At 53.5% G+C, this 12,098-nt stretch overlaps 1 protein-coding gene and 1 long non-coding RNA gene across 3 annotated transcripts in view; one reads left to right on the top strand and one right to left on the bottom strand.

Annotated features, from left to right (window-relative positions):
• Positions 1 to 443: 443 nt before the first annotated feature.
• On the bottom strand, positions 444 to 1,106 carry LOC116543945. Its single transcript, XR_004265761.1, has 2 exons — positions 642 to 1,106; positions 444 to 498 (listed from the first exon to the last, which is right to left on the bottom strand). It is a non-coding gene; the product is annotated as an uncharacterized LOC116543945 (long non-coding RNA).
• An 8,830-nt stretch (positions 1,107 to 9,936) lies between these two features.
• GFAP (glial fibrillary acidic protein) overlaps positions 9,937 to 12,098 on the top strand; it is a 10,874-nt gene continuing 8,712 nt past the window's right edge. For both annotated transcript variants that reach the window (XM_032269987.1, XM_032269988.1), the window contains exon 1: positions 9,937 to 11,404. In XM_032269987.1, coding sequence (XP_032125878.1) covers positions 10,947 to 11,404 — 458 coding nt within the window. In that variant the 5' untranslated portion in view covers positions 9,937 to 10,946. The remainder of the gene's footprint in view (positions 11,405 to 12,098) is intronic.

A 12,098-nucleotide genomic window follows, 5' to 3' on the forward strand; every position in this document is an offset into this window, starting at 1 on the left:
GTTCAGGCAATTCTCCTGCCTCAGCCTCCTGAGTAGCTGGGATTACAGGCATGCGCCACCATGCCCAGCTAATTTTTTGTAGTTTTAGTAGAGACGGGGTTTCACCGTGTTGACCAGGATTGTCTCGATCTCTTGACCTCGTGATCCACTCGCCTCGGCCTCCCAAAGTGCTGGGATTACAGGCTTGAGCCACCGCGCCCGGCCCATGTTGCTGTTTTAAAGGTGTTGCCATGTTCCCTCCCTCATTTTTTATTTTAATTTTATTTTTTATTTTTTGAGACGGAGTCTCACTCTGTCGCCGAGGTTTGAGTGCAGTGGCATGATCTCAGCTCACTGTAACCTCCACTTCCCGGGTTCAAGCAATTCTCCTGCCTCAGCCTGCTAAGTAGTTGGGACTAAAGGTGTGTGCCACCACACCCGGCTATTTTATTTTATTTTTGTATTTTTAATAGAGATAGGTTTTCATTGTGTTAGCAAGGATGGTCTGGATCTCCTGACCTCGTGATCCTCCTGCCTTTGCCTCCCAAAGTGCTGGGATTACAGGTGTGAGCCACCACGCCCAGCCTCCCCCTTCATTTATGATGCCTCCATGCAGGCAGATGGCTTTTGGGCTCTCTTCCACACCTATCTCTAACACAGACCCCACACTGATGGCCACGGGCAGTGGAGGAGGAATAAGGATGAGTTGGGGAGTGGGGAGTCTCAGGTTGGCTCTTCCTGGTTTCTGAGAGAGAGACATCTTCATCCCTACTCCCCTGAGCCCCCAGCTACAGTCCTGGTGAAGATGTGGATGATAATGGTGCCTTGATTTCCAAAAGAAGACAGCTTTATTGTTTCACTCTATTGTAAATAGGATATACATTCAGTGTAAAATAAAATGCAAAGAAAGGGGAATTCAGCCTTAATGCTGCACCTAGATATAAATGCTAATGATACTTGGGTTTATGGCCTTCTGATCCTTTATTTCTGCATACACACACACACACGTGCGCGCGCGCGGGTATATTTTTGGTATAACAATAAACTGTCTCCATCCTTGGTGTGTGTGTCTCTCTGTGCACCTAGATAGGATAGCAGCACCTTTCCTTTCTCACCTCCCTGCTCTTAAAACCTCAGGAAACTTCTGAGTATATAGAGACAGCAGTTCCCACTCTGCCTCCTCCTGGAGCCTGGGGTCTGGGCCTAGGCCTGAGCCCTGCTCTTCACTCCACAGCCCAATCTGCCCTGAAGGGCTTCCTCTTCTCCAAGGTTTGGGAGTAATTGCACCTGGAGGTCTGTTCCAGCCTTCTGCAGCCTTAGGGCTGAGGTGCTAGTGTTCCTCAAGTCTTAGGTGAGGCTCCAAGCTAAGCCCCCACAGGCTGAGTCCAGTGTAGTCGGCTCTGCCACCACCCCTCCACCTAGTCGGTGGCTTCATCTCCACTCCTTTGGATTGTGTGACAGTGCCACATAAGTTTCCCTTCACTCTTCCCATGAAGATATGATTGGCTGAATGAATTAATAGTGTAAACAAAATTACAGCAGTCTGTGTTTAACCTGATTCTGAAAACAAACACGTTAAAGGTATTTAGCGCATTGTGAGTAGCATGTAAATAATGCTGCTAATTTCAAGTGAGTACTGGCTGTTTGGGGGGAGCAGCCTCTACCGGGTCAACCCCTCAGCTCTGAGCCCTTTTGGTTTTTGTTTGGTTTGGTTTTGAGATGAAGTCTCACTGTGATACCCAGGCAATAGCACGATACCCGTGCAATAGCACGATCTTGGCTCACTGCAAGCTCTGCTTCCCAGGTTCAAGTGATTCTCCTGCCTCAGCCTCCTGAGCAGCTGGGATGACAGGTGCATGCCACCACGCCCAGCTAGTTTTTGTATTTTTAGTAGCGACGAGGGTTTTACCATATTGGCCAGGCTGGTCTCAAACTCCTGACCTCAAGTGATCCACCCGCCTCAGCCTCCCAAAGTGCTGGGATTACAGGCATGAGCCACCGGGCCCGGCCCCTGAACCCTTTTTGGAGCAGAGGAGAGAACACAGCCAGGAGCATCACTGAGCTGCACCACCTCATAGGGAAGATGACAGGCTCCGAAAGGGTCACAAAACTTGTCCAGGGTTAGACACAAGTGTTCTGGATCTGAGGTCTGCTTCTCTGCATCACACCAAGCTCCTTCCCTCCGGAAGTGAACCATGTCTGTTCACTTCCCTGTGGAAGTGAAGAGGACAGACATTTCATGTGCTTCAGGTTCCCTCCTTTCCAATTACTCTTAATGAGATTTTCCCCTATTATGTACCGTGATTTCCGAAGAAGCAGTCACAGGTTCACATAATCCTAACCCCCAGCGGCCTGGCATGGTGCCTCGACCTCAGGAGGCCTCTCTGAGTGTTGGTTGGATTCAAATTGAATAACATCCCCCATTTCCTGGGGTCTTCACATATATTATCTTACTTGATCATCACCATCACCCTGCAAGTGCAGAGGTAGCAAGCACAGGGCAAGGCAGCTGGTAACGGCCAGGAGGGCAGCCTTCACCCAACAGGGCCTGTTGCACGAGGCAGAATTTTGCCTGGGCCAAGGATGGCTCAAGTGGAATAGGTCACTCTTGATAAGCATGTTCTACAGCTGGTCATTCACTCAGTAAACATTTGTGGCTCTGTGGTGCAAAATGTGCTCCCAGGTGACCCATTAAATGCACAAAGACTCTGTGCCGATGGAGTCAAGCACATGAGGCTCCTGCCCTCAATCACAGGAGGTCGGGCTGAGAGCGCTTGCTCTTGGTGTGGCGTCTCCATGCCGGGAGGCAGTCTGGCCGGTCTGAGCTTTGAGCTTCGCGGGGAGCTGGCAGGAGCTCCAGGGGGCAGCGAGCTGACAGCCAGCTCCCAGCTGACCTCTGTGGGTGGTGATGAGACTCAGATTGGATTGTTCTTATATAAAGGGAGTCATCCATGAGACGTGGTGATCGATGGCTCCCCATCCGCTGAGGGCCCAGCCTGGTCTCACGCCCCCTCTCCCTGCCTCAGCCTGCCTCTTCCACCCTGAAGGCCTGGCAGAGCCTCTCACTCCCCCTCTGAGTTGAGAAATCCTCCTGTGCCAGGACTTCTACGCCCACCTCCTTGCTTGACTCGGTCCCCACAGCTTGTGACTGGGTCCCCAGCCTGGGGTACAAATCCTGCTCAGTTCAGAGAACCGGGCTCAGTGCCAAAGGCTGAAACAGAACAAGATATGGTCCCTCCATGCAGGGAATCAGGATGGTACCTGTCCCTATTACCTGAGTCTAAGCCAAAATCTCCATCAGTGTTGGTATCTGCCAAGGAGAAGGGATTAGGTTTTCTCTCTGGGTCCCCCTTACAGTACCAGGCCATCAGCTTGGCCCACAAAGGAGATTTTCTCACCACCTGGGAGCCTCCTTGGTGGCTACTAACTCAGGAGTCCTGCCTCCCAGAGCCCCAGATTCCCCCAGGAATGTCCCCTTGGCTCTTGGTCATGTCTGGGAGATCCCGGCTCCCAGCCAGAATTTGGTTCATGGTCATCTTCCTTTCTTCCGTGGTTCTTTTGTGAAGAAGGATTCAGGACGGCTTGAGATAAAGAATCACCCCAGGGGCCAGAGATGCCAGCTGTGTTTTCCAGCTCATCCCGAGGGCTTCCGAAGCTCACATGCAGCCCTCCTGCCTCCATTCTCTGGCTTGTCCTCTCCATTTGGAGGACTGCTGGGTTGGAAATAACAGGCCACCCGCAAGCCCTCTCCTCCCACCAGGGCCACATCTGCTCCCTGCCTTTCACCCTCCAGAGGCAGCCAATCAGGGTGACAGAGGGGAGCAGGGAGCAGAGCAGATCAGGGAAAGCAATTAAAAAGCTGCTCCCAGGTTTAGAGGCTGGAAGGTAGCGGGCAGGCTGCAGCAGGTCCTGGCTGGGGTGGGGAGAAGCAAGGGAGAACGGCCGGAGCTTATTAACCCCAGCGCAGCAGCCTGGGGTCTGTGAAGGTGAGTGAACCGATGCTGATAAAGCCAGCAAAAAGCAAAGGGAAGGGGCCCAGGGTTCAGCCAGGAACCATTCTGCAGCCACAGGAATCAGTTCTAGACAGCAGAGCCTGGCTGGGCACAGGCTGAGGATCGGGGGAAGGAATGGGCCCTACTCTGAGGCAGCCCCCTCTCCAAGGAACAGGAGACAGCCCCTGCCCTCAAGGAGCTCCCTTCTGACAATGAACCATGGGTTCTAGCATTGGGGAGCTGACCATCCAAGGGAAGAGGAGACTCCTGTCCTGTGGATGCTTTAGCCTAGAGTTGGGAGAAATACTCTCCTTGGAGAGACTCCAGTTTGCTGGGAAGACATAGGTCCTAGCATTCAGAAGTCCCCATCTGCTGGGGGAAAGGCATGGCCCTTCTTGTAAAACTTTAGGCTGAGATGCAGATGAGACCCACACCTGAGAGGAGGACACACAGAGGTTTTTGTGTTTTTTTTTTTTTTTTCGAGACGGAATTTAGCTCTTGTTGCCCAGGCTGGAGTGCAATGGCACTATCTCGGCTCACTGCATCCCCTGCCTCCCCGGTTCAAGTGATTCTCCTGCCTCAGCCTCCCTAGTAGCTGGGATTACAGACATGCACCGCCATGCCTGGCTACTTGTTTTGTACTTTTAGTAGAAATGGGTTTTCACCATGTTAGCCAGGCTAGTCTCAAACTCTCAAACTCAAGTGATCCACCCTCCTCAGCCTCCCAAAATTCTGGGATTACAGGTGTGAGCCACCGCACCCGGCCAAGAGCTTTTCAAACTGGATAGGTTTGTGGAGGCTCAAGTCTAGGGATAGGGAGGGGTGAGGATGGAGAAAACAGCACCCACTGGGGGAGCCAGGGAGGCAAGAAAGCAGGTAGAAGGCAGTCTCTACTCTGAGTCTCCAGGCCTGGAGGAGATAAGTTGCCTGTGTCCCCTGGGAGATGAAGCCACCAACAACTTGTGGTCTGGAGGTAGACAGTGCTGGCTCTCACCTGTGCTTCAACAGCTGCTGCCCTCTGTCCCATCCACACTGCCAAGTAATTGCCCTTGGGGGAGGGGTGTCCATATACACCCAACAGAGTTAATAGGACATAGGGGCCCCTTCAGAGGACCCAGCTCCCGCCCCTCTGACAACCGCATCCAGATCCACTAACATGTCAATAGGCGAAGCCCCTGGTAGGTGTTATGTAACGGCAGCTGCAATTTGTCAAGCACCTGCTGTGTCCAGCTTTCACTGATTTCATTCTTACAGCTACCTGGGGAGCAGGCATGGCTGAATCCCCATTTTACAGAGGTGGAAATGGAGACTCAGGGAAGGTTCTCAAAGCCATTGAAGACTGCACAGCTACTGAGTGGCCAAGGCTTTGCTCTCTCTCTTTGGGGACAGTGCTATCACAGTCAGAGTCAAGTCTAGAGAATAAAGGGGGTGATGCCTCTGGGTGAAACAAATTTGGGTTTTAGAAAACCCCTACAGGACCGGCTTGGAGTCCCTTTAAACTGCTGTGGCTGTGGCTGTGGCTACTCGCACCTGTGGCTAGCTGAGCACCGCCATCTAGTGGCCACCAGGCTCAGTTCCCTTCCTCTGGGACCAGCCACGGATGAACAAACTTGCCGGTCACCAAGGCCCAGCCAGAGAGACTGTGTTCTCTTCACCCAGCTTGCTGACCACCATGCCGTGGCAGGCACTGGGCCAGGGCCAGGGGCCCAATCGGAGCCAGTGGGCAGTAGTCACGTGGCAAAACTGCTGCTTGAATTAGAGGCTGGCCTATTTGGCAAACACCAGGCACCTTGTGTGTGTTTTGAGGCCACATGCGGGGTTGGTCTGTCCCAGGAGGCATCTGGGCTTTACCCTGTACGCAGAAGCTCATCTAGCAGATTCCGATGTGAGGGAGGGGCACGAGGAGGTCATCTTTTCCCCACCTCAGCTTGAAGCAGACACAGCTTGACTGTAGGCTCCTTGAAAGGGCACCCAGGCATCTCTCTCCACAGCTGGTACTATTCTGCTATGCAATCTAGAAGTCAGTCTAGGGTTTGGCCTGAGGTTTCAGATGTTGGGGCCTTCCATTTGGGGAAGCAGGAGAGGAGGCACCCTAGAGAATGGAGCCTGAGCCAGGCCAGGAGGATGGGGTTTGGGTGGAGGCTGGAAGGGCTGAGGGCTTACCCTTCTGTTTTATGTGTTTGCCTGGGACAGATGCAAATCAGAGTGTGGTTTAGAACAGAGAAAGGACAGGCACAGCGGCTCACACCTGTAATCCTAGCACTTTGGAAGACTGAGGCTGGAGGATCACTTGAGGCCAGGATTTCAAGACCAGCCTGGGCAATATAACAAGACTTGGTCTCTTTAAAAAAAAATAATTTGGGCCGGGCGCGGTGGCTCAAGCCTGTAATCCGAGCACTTTGGGAGGCCGAGGCGGGTGGATCACGAGGTCAAGAGATCGAGACCATCCTGGTCAACATGGTGAAACCCCGTCTCTACTAAAACTACAAAAAATTAGCTGGGCATGGTGGTGCATGCCTGTAATCCCAGCTACTCAGGAGGCTGAGGCAGGAGAATTGCCTGAACCCAGGAGGCAGAGGTTGCGGTGAGCCGAGATTGCGCCATTGCACTCCAGCCTGGGTAACAAGAGCGAAACTCCGTCTCAAAAAAAAAAAAAAAAAAAATTTGAGAGCAGTGGCATGTGCCTGTAGTCCCAGCTACTTGGGTGTCTGAGGCAGGAGGACTGCTTGAGCTCAGGAGTCTAAGGCTGCAGTGAGCCATGATGGTGCCAGTATACTCTGGCCCTGGGTGGCAGAGTGAGACCATGTCTCTAAAAAAAAGAGAGGGCTGGGCACGGTGGCTCACACCTGTAATCCCAGCACTTTGGGAGGCTGAGGCGGATGGATCACGAGGTCAAGAGATGGAGACTATCCTGGCCAACATGGTGAAACCCCATCTCTAATAAAAATACAAAAATTAGCTGGGCGTGGTGGCACACATCTGTAGTCCCAGCTACTTGGGAAGCTGAGGCAGGAGAATCTCTTGAATCCAGGAGGTGGAGGTTGCAGTGAACCAAGATGGCACCACTGCATTCCAGCCTGGCAACAGAGCAAGACTCCATTAAAATAGAAAGAGAGAGAGAACATACTGTCATACTGTCCAACACTAAGACTTAGTACATAAATGCATATAGTGGAAAATCATGCAGCTGTTAAATGATGATGCAGACAAGTATTTATTGATATAGAAAGATGTTCACAACATATTGTTGGGTGAGAAAAGCAAATTACAAAATAATTTGTACAGCATGAGCCCATTTGCAAAAAAATGAGTTTATTTGTGTGGAAAAAATCTGATAGTGTTTATCTCCAGGTGGCAAAACGATGGCTAATCACATTTTTTGTGTGTTGCTTATCTATAGTTTCTGACTTTTCTACAATGAATATTTAATAAAAAAAGACAATGAAAGTTTAGAAAACCACCATGACCAAATCTGTCTTCTCCTTGGTTCTCTGTGCAGACACCTTTAGCTAGTTCAGGGTTGGTCAGGCGTGATCGATGTGTACCAGTTGTACTGGTCATGCCTGTAATCATAGCACTTCAAGAGGAAGAGGTGGGAGGGCTGCTTGAGCCCAGGAGTTCGAGACCAACCTGAGCAACATGGTAAAACTTCGTCTTTACTAAAATACAAAAATGAGCTGGGGCACAGCGGTACATGCCTGTGGTCCCAGCTACTTGGGAGGTTGAGGTGGGTGGATCACTTGAGCCAGAGAAGTCAAGGCTGCAGTGAACTGTGATGCCACCACTGCACTCTGGCCTGGGCAACAGGCCAAGATCCTGTCTCAAAAAACAAAAATAAGATAGTTAAGGGCTCAGTGTGAGGACGGTTCTGAGGGTTGAGAGAGGGTGGAAGAAGCAGCTGGGCCTGTGACAGCGGCCCACGGAAGTGGCTGACGGTGAAGGCTAGGGGACTCCAACTGCTGATGCTGAAACACGCTCGTGTCTCACATACGCAGGGACAATTTGTGAGCACCTCCTGCTCGTCACATCTTTACTCTCCAGGACAGCTTTGCCCTCATTTTAACAAGACTTCCCTTGAACAAAAGGGAAGGCTGCACACTGTTACTTGCTAGGCAGCCTGGGAAGGCGGGCCACTCCCAGCCACAGAGATGAGAGTTGAGAGAGGAGCTCATCCCCAGTCTTGCTCTTCCTTTTCTATTTTGTTTGTTTGTTTATTGAGACAGAGACTCACTCTGTCGCCCAGGCCGGGGTGCAGCGACTTGATCCTGGCTCACTGCAGTCTCTACCTCCTGGGCTCAGGTAATCCTCCCACCTCAGCCTCCCAAATAGCTGGGACCACAGGAGTGCACCGCCACACCTGGCTAACTTCTTTATATTTTTTGTACAGATGAGTTTTCACCACATTACCTAGGCTGGTCTCAAACTCCTGGACTCCAGCAATCCACCCACCTTGGCCTCCCAAAGTGCTTGAATTACAGTCGTGAGCCACTGTGCCCAGCCTTGCTCTTCCTTTAAAGCCTTGTCCTTCCCCAGGTCCCCAAATCATAGCAGGATCAAAGGTCATTGGGCACCCGCCCCGTCTTCAAGATTCCCCTCCCTGTGTCAGTGCTCAGGCCCAGGGTCAGATGTGACTAGAGCCTAAGGGGCTATCACTTCCCTTTCTGTGCTGGGACTCACAGAGGGAGATCTCAGCAAGCCGTCTGTCCATCACATGGGCAAACGAAGAGCACACCGTGGGCTGGACGCAGTGGCACACACCTGTAATCCCAGTAATTTGGGAGGCTGATGTGGGAAGATCACTTGAGCCCAGAAATTATAGACCAGCCTGAGCAACATGGCAAGACCCTATCTCTACAAAAAAGTTTAAAAATTAGCCAGGTGTTGGCCAGGTGCAGTGGCTCACGCCTGTAATCCAAGCACTTTGGAGGCCAAGGCGGGAGGATCACCTGAGGGCAGGAGTTCAAGACCAGCCTGACCAACATGGTGAAACCCCGTCTTTATTAATTTAAAAAAAAAAATTAGCCAGGTGTGGTGATGCATGCCTGTAGTCCCAGCTACTCGGGATACTGAGGTGGGAGGATCCCTTGAGCCTGGGAGGTTGAGGCTACAGTGAGTCGTGGTTTTGCCACTACACTTCAGCTTGGGCGACAGTGAGATCCTGTCTCAAAAGAACAACAGCAACAAAAAAGAACATATCCTGATGCGGAGTAGGGGACGTTGCTCTGACAGAGGCTCGGGGGCCTGAGCTGGCTCTGTGAGCTGGGGAAGAGGCGGACAGCCAGGCCTTGTCTGCAAGCAGGAGACCTGGCAGCGCTGGATTGGCTGCCCCCCAGGGCCTCCTCTTCGTGCCCACTGAATGACTCACCTTGGCACAGACACAATGGTCAGGGATGGGCACACTGCCTGCTTCCCGCCGCACCCCAGCTCCCCTCAGATGCTTTCCGAGAAGCCCATTGAGCAGGGGGCTTACATTGCACCCCGCCTGACAGCCTGGCATCTTGGGATAAAGCAGCACAGCCCCCTAGGGGCTGCCCTTGCTGTGTGGCGCCACCGGCAGTGGAGAACAAGGCTCTATTCAGCAAGTGCCCGGGAAAGGGGATCAGAGGAGGTCCAGGCATGGACAGTGGGTGGCAGGGGGGAGAGGAGGGCTGTCTGCTTCCCAGAAGTCCAAGGACACAAACGGTTGAGGGGCCTGAGCAGGGTTCTGACCCTGTGGGACCAGAGTGGAAAACATAGATGGACCTGAAATCTCCAGGGACAACAGGGCCCAGGTCTCAGGCTCCCAGTTGGACCCAGTGGCTCCTGCATTCCCAAACCCATCCATCCCCAGAGGTCCTTCCCATTGCCACAGCCTGATGTGTGGAAACTCGAGGAGATAAATCTCCAGTGGGAGACGGAGGAGTGGCCGGGGAGACAGGAGCAAAGAAGCAAAGATTCGAGCCGGCACAGCCAGCTCATGCGTAACTGCTTTGTGGAGCTGTCAAGGCCCAGGCTCTGGGAGGGGGACGCAGGGAGGCCAGGCAAGGAAGGGGTGACCTGGAGGGACAGACCCAGGGGCTGAAGTGCAGCCCAGGGACTGGGCCAGAGAGCACCGGCCCCTTCTTGCCCTATCAGGACCTCCACTGCCATACAGAGACCATGACTGACCTCAGACAAAGGGCTGGTGTCCAATCCCAGCCCACACCCCAGAACTCCAGGGAATGAATGGGCAGAGAGCAGGAATGTGGGACATCTGTGTTCGAGGGGAGGAGTCCAGGGGTCTGCTGGGAATGGGACCTAGTCGGAAACTATGATATAGGCGCCCCTTGAGGATATGGAACAGGTTTGTTCTTCACCAAATTCCCAGCACCTTGCAGGCACTTACAGCTGAGTGACAGAAGGCCTGGGTTATGAAATCAAAAAGCTGGAAGGCAGGTCAGAGGTAACCTGGTACAGCCCTTCCTTTTTTTTTTTTTTTTTTTTTTTTTTTTTTTGAGACAGGGTCTTTCTCTGTTGCCCAGGCTGGAGTGGTGCAAACACAGCTCACTGCAGCCTCAACCTACTGGGCTGAAGTAATCCTCCCACCTCAGCCTCCCAAAGTGCTGGGATTACAAGTATGACCCATCCCACCCTGCCCTTCCCTTCCTTTTTAATTGATGCATAATCATTGTAAGTATTCATTGTAGTCCAACCAACCCTTCTTGACCCACCTTCCTAGAGAGAGGGTCCTCTTGCCTCCGTGGTCAGGGCCCCGGGCCCATGGTCTGGCTCCAGGCACCACCTGCCTCATGCAGGGGTTGGCATGCCCAGGAAGCCCTGCCTCTGGGCACAGTGACCTCAATGGGGTGAGAGGAGCTCTCCCCATAGCTGGGCTTCGGCCCAACCCCACCCCCTCAGGCTATGCCGAGGGCGTTGCCAGGGGCAGCGGGCATTGCCAGCCCAGCCCACTCCTTCATAAAGCCCTCATGTCCCAGGAGTGAGTAGAGCCAGGGCAGGATGGAGAGGAGACGCATCACCTCTGCTGCTCGCCGCCCCTACGTCTCCCAGGGGGAGATGATGGTGGGGGGCCTGGCTTCCCGTCGTCTGGGTCCTGGCACCCGCCTCTCCCTGGCTCGAATGCCCCCTCCACTCCCGACTCGAGTGGACTTCTCCCTGGCCGGGGCACTCAATGCTGGCTTCAAGGAGACCCGGGCCAGTGAGCGGGCAGAGATGATGGAGCTCAATGACCGCTTTGCCAGTTACATCGAGAAGGTTCGCTTCCTGGAACAGCAAAACAAGGCACTGGCTGCTGAGCTGAACCAGCTGCGGGCCAAAGAGCCCACCAAGCTGGCCGACGTCTACCAGGCTGAGCTGCGAGAGCTGCGGCTGCGGCTCGATCAACTCACCGCCAACAGTGCCCGGCTGGAGGTCGAGAGGGACAATCTGGCACAGGACCTGGGCACTGTGAGGCAGAAGTGAGAAGGGGATGGGGAGGGAGGGCCTTGTGAGCAGGGTGGGCTGAACCCCCAAGAGGGAGTCCCTGAGAAGTCTCAGGCAGGGGCTGACCCTCCCTGCTCCCTGGGTTTCCCTACCTCTTGATGGGGCATTATCCTTGCCCCCACAGCATGATGAGAGGGACCAGAAAAAGGCCCAGGGCCCCGGGGATCTGATTCCCAAACACCTTCTGCCAGGGAGCCAGGGTCCCCTCAGTACCTCCTCACTGCGGAAAGCAGTGCAGGAGCAGCCGGGCCCCCAGCAGCTGGGCCCTTGCATTTTCACTCATGGCTGGGCCTTGTGACCGTGAGCAGCGAGCTCACCTATTGGGAGCCTGGGTCTGTATAAAGGAGTTGGAAGTGGAGAAGGTTGGCGTCCATGAGGGAGATTGGATTCTGGGGTAAAGGAAGTGGGGGAAAGGGCAGGCAGGCCTGGGCGTAGAGCACAGGTGACAGCCTGCCACCAGCTTGTGACCCCCATCAAGTCACTCTGACTTGCACAGTTATGAAGCAAAGCTCATAATAAAATTCATTTCAAAAGGTGGTTACCTGGGATCAAAGGAATCCCCAGGGGCATGGCGCTTCACTGAGCTGGCAGGGCATGCCTGTGTGCCTTCAAGTGCAGGAGGGTGTGTGTGTGTGTGTGTGTGTGTGTGTGTGTGTGTGTGTGTGTGTG

This window comes from Sapajus apella, unplaced genomic scaffold (assembly GCF_009761245.1).
Source record: "Sapajus apella isolate SASKATOON/1434 unplaced genomic scaffold, GSC_monkey_1.0 scaffold201, whole genome shotgun sequence".
Taxonomy (NCBI): Eukaryota; Metazoa; Chordata; class Mammalia; order Primates; family Cebidae; genus Sapajus; species Sapajus apella.